At 32.3% G+C, this 15,688-nt stretch overlaps 2 protein-coding genes across 2 annotated transcripts in view; one reads left to right on the forward strand and one right to left on the reverse strand.

The window, feature by feature from the left end:
• Positions 1-15,688, forward strand: part of LOC139490679 (glucose dehydrogenase [FAD, quinone]-like) — a 542,951-nt gene that overhangs the window by 170,365 nt on the left and 356,898 nt on the right. The window lies entirely within an intron of this gene.
• On the reverse strand, positions 5,458-15,614 carry LOC139490684 (protein MIX23-like). The gene is made up of 5 exons (XM_071277604.1): positions 15,495-15,614; positions 10,654-10,779; positions 9,888-10,034; positions 7,239-7,298; positions 5,458-6,197 (listed from the first exon to the last, which is right to left on the reverse strand). Exons 1-5 carry the CDS (start codon positions 15,564-15,566, stop codon positions 6,135-6,137), a joined length of 468 nt encoding a protein of 155 aa, XP_071133705.1. The 5' UTR covers positions 15,567-15,614; the 3' UTR covers positions 5,458-6,134.

Here is a 15,688-nt window from a genome sequence, read left to right on the forward strand (position 1 = left end):
GTACTTCATCTTGTAATTCATATGAACTTAAATGACAATTTGATTCACATCAATAAATCTGATGTTTTCACACAGGTGCAACTGCATACATTTTAAATACCCTTTATTTCAAAGTATCTTTTTTTTTTACAGTAGTTATGATACAAAATTTATTGTCATCTGCATTGCTTTAGGGATTTGGTTATGGACTATATCCAACATCTTTTTAAGTTTGTGCCAAACTCATATGGTAGGATTATATGTCTTCACTTCATCATTATGTAAACAAAACAAAGATTTTCTTACCGTGTCAGGTCAAAAATGATGATGTTCCGCTTGCTTAGTACCTATATCCGGTGTACTGATGATACACGGTGTTCATATTCTATTGACCATGCTATCATTAGACTGATTTGACAATTTTTATGGGACTATGTCAATTTCTTCCACCGACACCATTTGACAGAAAATTCTCCTACTTGATACTTTGGTTTACCATCATCATCATCTTCATCATTTGCAGTTGACCATATTGTACAATGGTTAGCACCGACTTTATTTCTTCATTTTCTACTAGTGTTAACTTATAGGGACTTTGACCATCTGTTGGAGTATTGTTATATTAAGATCTTGTGAACCAAATGCCTCTGCAACAGTTGTACTGAATTTGAATTGGATGAAAGAGTTTTAAGACTTAAAAGCGAGGGTCAAAATAGAGTAAATGGGCTGACACAGATTTTGGTAAAATTTGGCATATAACTTTGGCCCAATAAACTTTAACTGAAAATGAGAAGATAAATGCATTCATCCCTAATTTTCTGAAACATCACACAGATTGAATTCTCTAAAAATAGGTAAACATTTGTAAAGAAAGCAATTAAAATCAGTGTCAAATCATTTTTTAATCTGTCTTAAAATTATCAGATCTCCAATTTCTAGTACCAATTACATAGATTTTTTTTTTTAAATATACTGAGTGCCAATGAAAACGCAACACTTGGTTTTTCCAAACTAAAATTTATATTAGAAATGATAATCTTTCAAAATAAATTGTTCTTGAAAATTAACAATTTTAACAATAGATTGATATCAAACAAAAATGTTTCATTGTCATCTTTCGGGCGCAATAGGTAAACGAAACAAACAATGTCGAATCATCAACCCACAGTTCCTACAGAAAATGTTACAACCCCGTGGTGCAGCGCAATCTCGACAGTGCCAAGGACTTGATCATCCCGGACGTTTAATGTGATCCCGCGGAATGTTGTTCCACTTGTCTCGCAAAGAAAACTCAAGCTGACTTTATGATATTGGTGGTGGTTTTCATCGCCTAAACCATGTCAAATCTGATGCAAAATTTGCTCGATCGGACAATAATCCGGTGAAAAGCATGACTTTTGGCCAAGGCGGGTGCCAAATGTCTATGTAACCGCCACTGACTGTTTTTGGTACATAATGAATGATTTTTGGTCTACAGACTTCGATGTTCACGCTAGACGGCCGTTTAGATGTCACTAAGAAAAGACTGAGGTGCTCTTTCACAATTTCTGCGCAAATGGTGCTTTACTGAAATTGCTCCAAAGGTTCTACTGTGACCACCATTGAACTCTCGTGACCTTTGGACAGTCATCAGAGTTGATATCGGATATGTTTAAAACCAAATGTATCAGTCTTGCTGATCTATTATTGCTTTTTGTACCCCGGATTGTGGCTTATCATTAATTGATCCATTTTGGTTGAATTTGTGAATGATTATTCTTTATAAAGCACAAAGGTGTCAGTATTCACCTCAGAAACTTACAAAACCTTTGAATAGACTTATTAAGAAGGGATATAATTACGATACTGTTGTCAAGTCATTAAAGATTGCATATTTTGGCGTTAATATTGAGTCACTGATAAGGTCTTTGCATCGGAACTAAACACATTTATTCTAAAAACAGTTCTTGGCATGACACGGGTTATGTTCTTCTTATATATGTTATGATGGTATGATACTAAACCCCTAACGGGAAGGATTGTGCCTGATGTTCATATGATGAAATCATAATCTTTCAGTCAGTTTAGTTGAAGTCTGGAGCTGGCATGTCAGTTAACTGCTAGTAGTCTGTTGTTATTTATGTATTATTGTCATTTTGTTTATTTTCTTTGGTTACATCTTCTGACATCAGACTCGGATTTCTCTTGAACTGAATTTTAATGTGCGTATTGTTATGCGTTTACTTTACTACATTGGTTAGAGGTATAGGGGGAGGGTTGAGATCTCACAAACATGTTTAACCCCGCCGCATTTTTGCGCCTGTCCCAAGTCAGGAGCGTCTGGCCTTTGTTAGTCTTGTATTATTTTAATTTTAGTTTCTTGTGTACAATTTGGAAATTAGTATGGCGTTCATTATCACTGGACTAGTATATATTTGTTTAGGGGCCAGCTGAAGGACGCCTCCGGGTGCAGGAATTTCTCGCTACATTGAAGACCTGTTGGTGACCCTCTGCTGTTGTTTTTTATTTGGGCGGGTTGTTGTCTCTTTGACACATTCCCCATTTCCATTCTCAATTTTATTTGGCTAAAACTCCAGTCTTCTCATAATCGTATTCTGTGAAAGGCTTCATTGGATCATGCCCAAAACTGCATGTCGCTGGTTGTCAGAAAGTCCTGGCATTTACTTAGATGTTTATTGCAGTTTCTTAACAATAAGGGCGGGAAAGTTCATGATATTAGCCAAGCTTTAAATGACAAAATCGGGAAAATGGTGCGTAGGTTGAAAACCGGTGAACTCTGTTTATGTCGGTTCAAAACAACCCTTACTTCGCATCTGTTCCAAAAATCACTCAACCGTAAAGTTGTCAACAATTGTCTTAAAAGTCATTTTTCAAACTATACAAAGTTCTAATATAAATAAAATAAAAATTATAAGATTTTTTTTGAAAAACAAATGTGTTGTGTTTTCATTGGCAGTCAGTATATATTGTTGATCCATACATTTTCCTGTTATGGATGTAAAATAATAATACGGTCAAGAAATCCTTATTTTTACATTTAACACTTTGGTGTTCTGGGTGAACATTAAAATAAGTGTAATATCATCACTTTACAAGCAGCAAAATGTTGATTTTTGATGTTTTTCGATACAAACTAGGTTACAGATTGGTCAATACATGGAAAAATAAAGATAGGTTTGAAGAAAAATCTATGTTATAGAAATTGATATTTTGATGATTTTAAGACAAATTTAAGATTTTTTTGTCAATTTGTGTCGTATCTATAAAAATGTTCATCTATTTTGACCGAATTCAATCAGTAATATGTCAGAAAACAAGAGATTAATTATCAATTATAGTCCAAAGTGCAAAAGTTTTATGCAAAATTTTAGCCAAAAACTGTGACCATTTACTGTTACTTGATCTTAACCAAGAGAGATGAAAAGACAACAGTGATTTTCAAATAAACCCAAAAACTTTAAGGTTTTTATAAATAACAAGAGGCTCTCAAGAGCCTGAATCGCTCACCTTGATTTTTTGGCATTTATCTTTCGTTTAAGAGTTTAAGTGTCCAATTTCATCGTAGTTTGTATTTTTGGTTTAATGAAGATCTTACTTTGCTGAAAATTTTAGATAATAACCAAAAACTCCAAAATTTCTTAAAATTAGCAATTTTATAGTGGCAGAAACCCAACAATGGGGTATTAGATTGATCTGAAAATTTCAGGGCTGATAGAACTTGACCTAACGAACACTTCTATCCAATGTCAGATTTGCTCTAAATGCTTTGGTTTTGGATATATATTCAAACAAGAGGCTGTCACAACGACAGCAAACCGGATTTATTAACATTTATTTGTGTCCTGGAAATATCACAAGAACCATTACTGATGAATGGTGAAAGTGAAAATCGTCATTATTGAACTTGACCTCTATTTTGTCATCAGTAACAACATATCAAAATTTCAAAAGCTTTGGTTGAATGGTTCATGAGAAAATGCACGGACACGACGGTAAACACCATTTTTCAATCTTTCAAGAACCATAACTCCTGAACAGTAAAAGTCAAAATCGTCATTATTGAACTTGACCTCCATTCTGTCATCAGTAACAACATATTAAAATTTGGGAAGCTTTGGTAGAACAGTTCATGCGTAAATGCACGGACACGACTGGAAACTCCATTTTTCAATCTTTCAAGAACAATAACTCCTGAACAGTAAAAGTCAAAATCGCCATTATTAAACTTGACCTTCGTATAGTTGTTAGTAATAACATATTAAAATTTTAAAAGCTTTGGTTGAACGGTTCATGAGTTAATGCACGGACAACATTTGATTGCTGCCTGCCCGCCGTACATCCCCAAATCAATAACAGACATTTTTGTCACAAAAATCCGGTTAAAAACTGCATTTTACCCCTATATTCTATATTTAAGGACACCTTAAGGATCATTCAGCTAAAATTTGGTTGGAATTGGTTCAGTGATTTCAGAAAAGAAGATTTTTTAAAGTTAGAAAATATGATAAACAAATTGTGTAAAATTGTCCTTAAAGGGCAATAACTCTTTAAGGGGTCAATTGACAATTTTGGTCGTATGGACTTATTTGTAGATCTTACTTTGCTGAACATATTTGCTGTAAACAGTTTATCTCTATCTATAACTAGAGGCTCTCAAGGGCCTGTGTCACTTACCTTGGTCTATGTGCGTATTAACAATGGACACAGATAAATTCATGACAAAATGGTGTTTTGGTGATGGTAATGTGTTTGTAGATCATTCTATTACATTACATTAAGACTATTCAAGATAATAACAAAACGCTGCAAAATTTCCTTAAAATTACCAATTTAATGGCAGCAACCCAACAATGGGTTATTAGATTCATCTGAAAATTTCAGGGCTGATAGAAATCTACCTTATGAACAATTTAACCTTGTCAGATTTGCTCTAACTGCTTTGGTTTTTGAGTTATAAGTCAAAAACTGCATTTTACCCCTATGTTCTATTTTTAGCCATAGTGGCCATGTTTTTTGACAAAACAGAAAATAAAACAAAAGCTTTATTCTAGATACCCTAAGGATCATTCAGCTTAAGTTTGGTTGGAATTGGTTCAGTGGTTTCAGAGGAGAAGATGTTTGAAAAAGTTTACACCAGATGGACGACGACGGACAACGTAGGTTGACGACGGCCGCCAAGTGATGACTAAAGCTCACAGTTCCTTTGGAACGGTGAGCTAAAAAGCAAATCAGAATGTTATCCTAGATAATAATCTACTTTAGTATTCACTAAAGAGTACTTTTTCAATAAACCTAATTTCAGTTGGATGCTTACTTACTTGCTGAGGTTCAAGAACATGATTATAATTTATCAACTTGAAAAAGCATATAATATATGTCATGTAGACCTATTTTGTTAACACTGCCAGAGGACATACTGATGAGGTGTACTTCAGAGTTGCAGTATATATACAATGTGGCTTAAAATATAACGCTAAATTCTATTGAAAAGTAATCATTTTTTATCATCAACAAAAATATACATATAAAATGAAGTAAAAAATACTTTCTCAATAATTAGTCCTATTCAATGTGTTTGACCTTTCTTGAATGTGAACTTTTAAAAGTTTAGTGTAACAAAACATGCTATACAGTTACGGACTTCAAGATTTATGAAAATAGAAATGAATATTGGACAATATAAAAGTCTGTAATTCAGTATTACATAACGAGTGAAAGTGAAACAAAGTAACCATGGCTAATAATGATTTTAAATTAAAGAAAATAAATCAAAATACACCAAACAGCTTCTAAACAAATGAATTTTTGATAATTCTTTTTTTTTATATTAAACATACATTATTGTTTACAAATAAAATACAACTTTTAAATTATTTTTAGAACATAAAAATAAGAATCATCAATATTTATCAGTATACTCATATCTTGATCACAGCTGAATTTTATTATCTCCCTTTGATGGGGCATGCTTAAAGAAGAAAACCTGAGTGAGAATAACTGAATTGATCTTGGATTTCTTATCTTATCATCCAATCCATTTCACACATAATTGTATGATAATAATACATTCATTTTCTTGGATGCTTTTTTCTCACACTACATTCCAATATCACATACAACTAAATCCTTCAGCATGAAACTAAGTTCAGTCTTTGTCATACCACTGGAGGTTCGTCAAGTGGAGGTTTGTAGGCATTCCGACATCTTTCATAATATGCCTGAAATATAAAAGAAAAATTGATGTTTTGAATTTTGTTTGACATTTGTCATTTTATGGTCTTTTATTGCTGCTATACATTATGGGTTTTTGCTCAATGTTGAAGGTCATATGGTGAAATCTTGTTGCTAACTTCTGTGTCATCTGGAGTTTTTTACTACTTTCAAAGTGTTTTAATATGATCTAACAGTCATTGTCATTCAAAGATATTGGTCAATCCATAACTCTGTTCTAATCTTATCGATTTATAAGTTTTTGACTGTCTGTTTCCATGTAAGCACTTTGTATTTTGCTCTTGTATATTTTTTTTAAAGACCATTTCGTACCAATGTGTATAACATTTAGTCCAAAATTAACCAACTAGAATGATATTGTGATGGCAAAATATCAAAACTCAAATAACATAGTTCATTCCTTTAAACAAGAACCTGTAAACATGAAAAAGATAGATAATTCCCCCTGTTGAAACAGCTTGATTCCAGAGATCAATAAATTGTGATATTGGATGTTATCATAGGGGCTATTTCAGAAAGAAAGAAAAACAATATAAGGGTGGGGGGTTTGAAGGCACTTTTCAGGCCATTTAAACTGTACATTGCATTTTACTTTTCATACTTAACCACACAAGTTGAACTTTGAGACATTCCCTAACACAACAAAAAATAATTCAAGTGCATAACATATAAAAACTCTCTCATATATTTTTTCTGGAATAGCATTAATGATAACACATTACTAAGAGGTAATTTTACTAAACTTTCACAAGCCAGTAAAAACCAGAATGGGCGTATGAATTTGGAATAGTATTAGCCCTTTGGGAAAGATTACAAAAACATCTTATTTCTATCCCTGACTGCTATAAAACCTAGGGATGATTGTGGCCATGCCCGACTCTAATTGCTTCTGTAGTTTCAGTAGAGAATTGTTTTGTTAAATTTAAGAGACTAAGTACACAAGTGATGAGAACAGCTCACATGGCCAATGTGAGCTTAAAATGTGAGCTTAAAATGGTATTTCAACAAACTACTCCTATTTTGTATACCTTTATAGTCCTATCTCTGATAACTTCTTCTATGTTAACTTGTTGTTGTACTAAATGTAGCTGAAAAATAAAATTCATATTTTTGATATTATGTGTACAATTGTCATCCACAAATAATTTACACAAAATAGTTTGCACTTGAAAATGATAATGTTCATTACATATTAAATAAACAGCTGCGCCATGAGTGCATGATACTCCTGACGTCTTGTGTGGAATTTTTATGCAATAATCATAAATAGTTTCTGAGAAAGTTTTAAGCAATAACCATTTATTGTTTTTGAGACACGGCGGGACATGTGACCCCCCCTTTTTTTTACAAATATCACTAAAATAAAATTTTGAATCAAACCAAAAAGTATACAGATCTTAAGTTTGATATAACAAAGAAGTGTGTACAGTTTCAAGCAATAATCATAAATTGTTTTTGAGATACGGCGCGACATGTAAAAAAAAAAACCCTCCCCTTTTTTTACAAAATACTCAAAAACTCAAAAATAAAATTTTGATTCATCACCAAAAAGTATACAGATCTCTAGATTATTATAACAAAGAAGTGTGTAAAGTTTTAAGCAATAATCATAAATCGTTTTTGAGATGCGGCACAACAGGTAAAAAACCCCTCCCCCTTTTTTTACAAAATACTCAACAACTCAAAAATGAAATTTTGAATCATCACCAAAAAGTATACAGATATTAAGATTAACATAACTAAGAAGTGTGTAAAGTTTTAAGCAATAATCAAGAAACGTTTTTGAGATACGGTGCGATATGTGAAAAAACAAGAGTGCACACGCTGAAATGTCTCGCCTTCTATACTAATCATTGATATTATGTTGATAGTCCTAAGTATAAAGTTAAGCATTATAACAACTGTCACATAAACTTAACATTAACCAAGACAACTAAACAAAGACCAATGAACCTTGAAAATGAGGTCAAGGTCAGATGAACCATGCCAGGCAGACATGTACAGCTAACAATGCTTCTATACAACATATATAGTTGACCTATTACTAATAGTTTAAGAAAAATAGACCAAAACACAAAAACTTAACATTGTGCAATGAACCGTGAAAATGAGGTCACGGTCAAATAAAACCTGCGCGACTGACATAAAGATCATAAAATATTTCCATACACCAAATATAGTTGACCTATAGCATAGAGTATTAGATAAAAAGACCCAAAACTCAAAAACTTAACATTGACCACTGAACCACGAAAATGAGGTCAAGGTCACATGACATCTGCCCGCTAGACATGTACACCTTACAATCATTCCATACAACAAATATAGTAGACCTACTGCATATAGTATGAGAAAAACAGACCAAAACACAAAAATTTAACTATAACCACTGAACCATGAAAATGAGGTCAAGGTCAGATGACACCTGCCAGTTGGACATGTACACCTTACAGTCCTTCCATACACCGAATATACTAGCCCTATTGCTTATAGTATCTGAGATATGGACTTGACCACCAAAACTTAACCTTGTTCACTGATCCATGAAATGAGGTCGAGGTCAAGTGAAAACTGTCTGACAGACATGAAGACCTTGCAAGGTACGCACATATGAAATATAGTTATCCTATTACTTATAATAAGAGAGAATTCAACATTACAAAAAATTTGAACTTTTTTTTCAAGTGGTCACTGAACCATGAAAATGAGGTCAAGGACATTGACCATGTGACTGACGGAAACTTCGTAACATGAGGCATCTATATACAAAGTATGAAGCATCCAGGTCTTCCACCTTCTAAAATATAAAGCTTTTAAGAAGTTAGCTAACACCGCCGCCGCTGCCGCCGCCGGATCACTATCCCTATGTCGAGCTTTCTGCAACAAAAGTTGCAGGCTCGACAAAAAAACAACCCTGTTTTAGTTACAAAGTGCCGTAACTCAAAAAGTTGAAATCTTATTTTCACCAAAAAGTATACAGATCATTTGACCATCATAAGAAACAACAATATTAAGTTTCATGAAATTTAGATAAGTCATTCTCAAGTTACGGTGCGACATGTTTACACCGGACAGACAGACGGACGGCGGACATTTGTATACCGATAATAATACCATAATACTTCCCGTCAAAATTTTGACGGGCGTATAAAAATAAATAATTTATGTATTTAAAGTCAAATAATAGAAAGTTAATTATATTAAAGATCTGTTGAAACCTAACAACAGTTCTGCAGACCTCTTTCTTGTCTGTACAGATCGAAAGATGCAATCAGAGTTTCCATCAGGGTCATTTTCAAGACTTGTCCTTCATCATCTTAAATATCTGAATAGAATTTCATTGAATAATTCGAGATTTCAACAATAGTACTTTCCCTAAGAAAAGAACTTTTCTGGTGATAAGTAAGAGAAATAAATACTGTAAGAAATTCCTTCAAAACATACGATTAAAACCATAATTTGAATAATGAACATGCCTACTATATTGCAATTTCATGTGACCATGACCTCATGGTTAACTACCTTGACCAAAACTTTGACCTGATTCTGCTTAGATGGAGGAAGAAATAAATGGACAACCTAGATTACAAAACTATATGCCATTCTTCTTATCTTCCATCGGAGGCAGGGCATAAAAAAGCTGAACAATAAAAAATTGATTAATATTCAATGCATACCTTTTTCTGTTCTTTTCTCAGATTTTTTAAAAAAGTAACATTGTCACGGTCGCTTTGTTGTTCTTTTTTTCTCTCATTCACATGAGCTGAAGCTTCTGTTACACACCTACTAATCATTGATCTCCTCTGTCTATGAGACTGATCCAACTGAAAAAGAAATCACAACTCAAGTAATTAGACAAAGAGACCAAAAAAGTCATAACATTTTTAAAATTCATACTCAGTAAAATTTTATAAGAAATAAAATATACAATAAAATATTTTTGCAACTACATGTAACATTAATATTCAACTATTAATGTTGGATGTCAGATTTCAAATATTTTTACCATAATGGTATTTTTAAATGAAATATAAAGTTCAATTAAGCATTCCAATATCATGAATTTGTAAAACATTTGGTCATCAGTGATAATAAGAAGTTATCAAGGCAATACAAATTTATTGTCTTATTTATCATGTTGTTGGGAGTAATAACCTCAATTAAGCAGTCTGCACGGTTAGCCACTAGTCTGATGCCCCAGACTAGTGAAATTTTATTCGGACTAGTAGGTTAATGCAAAACTTTGTTTGGAGCAATAAGCATATAAGAAAAATGTTGAAATATTGGACTAGCAGTTGAAAAAGTTTTTTGTGCAGACTGTTAAGAATAAACCAAATGAATATAGTTCAGCAATGTTATTCTGATAATTATGCCAGTTATAAGTATCCCACATCTGCTACAAACATGACCTACAATGGGTTTTACTTCCTGTCTGTCACTTACCTGTTCATAAAAACTTTTACATTGATCAGTTATGTTTAATTCTTTGGCAAAATATTTTGTTGGAATTGTGTTGTTTAATTCGTATATAATCTTATCATCTATATCTCTCATCCGCCTTAGTATGTCCTGCAAATAGAAATAATATGCGGAATTAAAATTGTATATTTTTCAATTTGTATTCGACAGCTAATAGTATTTAGACAAGGAGGATTCATGTAATTTCTCCTGAAAATTTGTGAAGAAACATTAAAAAAATAATAAATAACTCCAGTCAAAAAATAATCATAAGAGGCTGACTGAGCAGCATCAGTAGCACCTGAATATTAGATGAGTTGTTGTCATTTTGAAATGGCCTTCGTTCATCTTTTTCATAATTTTTTTCACTAGGTTATGATCTGGCTTACAATCTGATTATTACAGACCAGGCATTGTGGAAGGTTCCAACAAGTAAAGGGTTTCCCATGAATTCAACTTCTTAAGAAGGCGTCACAGAAGAAAATTAAAATAGCCTTGCAAGACATCATAATAATAATAATTGGGACTAAACTTTTAACATGATGCGTTATTTACTAAATCATGCAAAACCATGAATTAAGGGGACGAAGTTCCTTATCACAGCAGAAAAATAATTTAAATTTAAAAAAAAAAAAAAAAAAAAATTTTCAATTTTCAAATTTCCTGCAAAAAAAACATTCTACTAACAATGACTAATCATGCTTATGCACTCAAAATCGTTAACTTTTTATTTTTCAGACTTTTTAATTTTCCCGCATTTGCGCAGACATCTACTGACTCTACTTCCTTTTTCCAGTCTTGTTTGTCATGAGAAATGATGAGACTTCGAGTAAAATATATATTTATCAGTCTACTAGTCATGCTAGTAAAATATAGTAAGGAACTCAATACCAATTTCATTTTTTAATAATTCTTTGACATAAAAAAAAAGGTAACCTGATGATAGTGTTTCTTTGTTTACATTGAATAAATGTATATATGACCTCATAACTTAAATAACTTCACAACTAAAATCCATAACAACAGAACAAAAATCGGAAACATTACAGTATTTCTGTTCCTTTTTTAATAGATTTTGAAGTAAAAATATGTTTGAATTAAAAAAAAAAATTCATACAGACTTCGTCCCCTTTCACATGTCATGCCTGCCTCATATACACCTTATCATTATTTGTGCGCCATTACTGGACAACACACTGGTTCCTGTAAAATTTTGACTTCACAATATTAAATATCTGACACCACAATAGAACAAGAGTGCACATGCTGAAATGTTTCACCTTCTTTACTTATCTTTGATATTATGTTGATAGTTCTAAATATAAAGCATTATTACAACTGTCACATAAACTTAACATTAACCAAGAAAACAAAACATTGACCAATGAACCATGAAAATGATTTCAAGGTCAGATGAACCATCCCAGGCAGGTATGTACAGCTAACAATTCTTTCATACAACAAATCCAGTGGACCTATTGCTTATAGTTTAAGAGAAGCAGACCAAAACACAAAATCTTAACACTGAGCAATGAACTGTGAAAATGAGGTCAAGGTCAAATAAAACCTGCGCGACGGACATATAGATCATCAAATATTTTCATACACCAATTATAGTTGACCTATTGCATATAGTATTAGAAAAAAGACCATGACTCAAAAACTTAACTTTGACCACTGAACCATGAAAATGAGGTCAAGGTCAGATGACACCAAATAAAGTAGACCTATTGCATTCAGTGTAAGAAAAACAGACCAAAACACTTAACCATAACCACTGATCCATGAAAATTAGGTCAAGGTCACATGACACCTGCCAGCTGGACATGTACACCTAGACCTATTGCCACATGTATCTGAGTATCTGAGATATGGAATTGACCACCAAAACTTAACCTTGTGCACTGATCCATGAAATGAGGTCTAGGTCAAGTGAAAACTGTCTGGCGGGCATGAGGACCTTGCAAGGTACGCACATACCAAATTTAACTTTACAAAAATCTTAACTTTTTTTTTCAAGTAGTCACTGAACCATGAAAATGAGGTCAAGGACATAGGACATGTGACTGACAGAAACTTTGTAGCATGAGGCATCCATATAAAAAGTATGAAATATCCAGGTTTTCCACCTTCTAAAATATAAAGCTTTTAAGAAGTTAGCTAACGCCACCGCCTGATCATTATCCCTATGTCAAGCTTTCTGCAACTACTGTCGCAGGTTCAACAAAAATGATTGCTGTATGACACCAATAGTTCAAGCGGGAGAGATTCCCGGGTCAGCCTGGTATACACCTTATCGCTAATCCCAGCTGACCCGGCCGCTTGAACTTTTGATGCATACAACAATCACATTTGGGCCATTTTAAAAAAAATGAGGCAAAAGTGTGACATGGGGGGTCCAATTTCAAACTCAATACTTTGTATTTCTTTTTGTCTTACCCTATTACTGATACTTTAAATTTTATAATTCCAAAGTTTCAGGCAGAATGAAACAGACACATTGAATAATCTTAAATTTTAATAACATACATCTCAAAAAATTTGAACAGAAACCATACTACTTATAAACAAGTTTGGTAATAAAACAGTTAAAAAAACATTGCTCAAACCTTTTCCAAATGAAAGTCAATAGAAAAAAAAAAAAATTCAAACCAAAATTTCCATCTTTTCTGCTAAATCATATAATAACAATCAAATTGAAAAGCTTAATTTGAAAAAAATAATAATAACTAGTGATTGAAGTTTTTGCCAATAAAAAGAATCTTAATATATTTCAGTTAAAATAGTAAACTTTGAAAGCCCTGAGTTTTTGTGATCATTTGCAAAAAAAAAAATGTCATTTCATTGTACCGTTTTTATGTAATTGTATGTAGAAAAAGCCTTCTATTTTCAGTATTTTGTCACACTCCTGACATATGTTACAAAGATTGAAAAATGCTTTAAACTTTCACAAAAATTCACTTAACACATTGCTATATAATTGATTTCATTTACTGATATCTTTTGCCATCGAACAGGACTTTCTTTTTAGGGCCATTTAAAAAAAATACAAAGAGAGGCACCAAAAAATGTCAGGAGTGTGACAACTCAGTGTCTTTAAACATCTACCAAAGAATAGATAGGACTTAAATGTTTTCTTCTTCTTTATTTTTCAGAAGTGGCTATTCCAAAGAGAAGGAAAAAAATTATTACAACTGTGATATGTTTATACCATAGATGTGGGAGTGCATTATATATGTCAGGAGTGTGACGCTTTTTTTACGACATTTTCTGTCAATTCATAATTTCACAAGGACAAGTCCCACAAGTTTCTTTGTGTTAGAAATGTTGAAACCAAGTTATATTCCTATCATTTACCTCTTAAATGTGTTATTTATCATAATTGTTTTGTCACAATGAGTTTTAATTAGTTATTTTTCTATTTTTTGTGCACAGTAATGCAAATTTATCAAAGGAAGTAAGTGTGTACAACTATAATATCATATAGGAAAGTGAGGAAATGAATTTTGTACAAAATAGAACAATTATTTTGATTTAAAATGGTATATTTAAAGATGTTTCAAGGATTAACCATTCAGATGTAATTCGTCACACTCCTGACATGAATTTAACAATTTAAGAAAAATATGAAAATTAGCTTTATTTTTAGGACAGATAATTGAAAGACAGCTAGTAAAATGAAGAAACTTTTGGTAAAACTTTCATTCCTTAAAACATCTACTAGATTTGCTGAAATAAGCAGGGCAAAATTCTCTAGAAGAAATCAATCAAAGAAAGAGACTTCGAAAGAGAGAACCTGCAAATACTGGCTGAATCTGAAATTAAAAGATGATCAGAGGAAGTTGGACCATCTTTAACAAAATAAAAACCTATTAAACCAAGCTAACAAAAAAAGGCTTAAAGAAAGAAGAACTTTGAATTCCAAATTTGATAAACAATATAAAGAAAAATAAAGGCAGTGGCAGAGAAACAGTGTAAAAAAGGAAGAAAGATGAAAAAGAAGACTTTATTTTTTGTACATACCTTCACAAAAAAGGTCAGTGTTTACTTATTTTAAAATTTTATTGGACAAAATTACAAAAATATTTAAGACTAATAATGTAGCAACTACCAGAAATATTTCAGTTTAGCATAAAAACGATCCACTTTTTTCAATACTACTCTGAACATTTCTATTTTTTTAAATGTCACGCTAAAAGCGTCACACTCCTGACAAAAATGGCCTGTTTTTAAAACATTTCTCTGAAGTGGTTTGAGATATCTTCATGAAACTTGGCAGCAAGCAAGCCCTGACTATCCTGCATTTTATAACACCTTTGTTATAATTCTATACTTAACTCATAAAAAAAATACCACAAAAAGTAAAAATCCTCATTATTTTTGAAATGGCCCATTTCCATTGTGGCGTCAGATATTTTGTTTTATGTCGTCAAAATTTTACAGGACCCTGTGTGATATCCAGCAATGGCGGACAAATAGCGATAAGGCGTATTGGCGAATAGCGATAAGGTGTATTACTTGGAACCTTCCACAATGCCTGATCTGTAATGCCTGATCATAACCAAGTGGAAAATAAATATCCTACGACGTCGTAAGAAGGTATTACAGAACAAAATCAAAATAGTCTAACTGCCTTCAAGACTTCATAATTATTTGGACTTTATAAATCATAGTACTATTTAGTAAAAAGTTATGCAACTGGAAGGTCAAACTTGTTAGTGTTACTGTAGTGTAAGTGAATAGTCATGATAGTAATTCGATACAAATTAAAAAAAATAACATTGTGAATCAATAAGGTTTCTTGGATTCTGTGGTTGAAATCTCACATTGAATTGTAGGAAATCGTTACAGTAATCAGTTTGCACGTCGCTTGAAACGGTGCCACTGGGGGCGGCCATAATGGATTTTTAAATAACGTATTGTCGAGACAATTGATCAACATTAATTTCAGTTAAATTCTAATAATTAATCATAACAAAATAGTGAATATGGTTTTCGATTTAAAAAAATATATATAATA

Source organism: Mytilus edulis, chromosome 10 (genome assembly GCF_963676685.1).
Source record: "Mytilus edulis chromosome 10, xbMytEdul2.2, whole genome shotgun sequence".
In the NCBI taxonomy this organism is placed as follows: domain Eukaryota; kingdom Metazoa; phylum Mollusca; class Bivalvia; order Mytilida; family Mytilidae; genus Mytilus; species Mytilus edulis.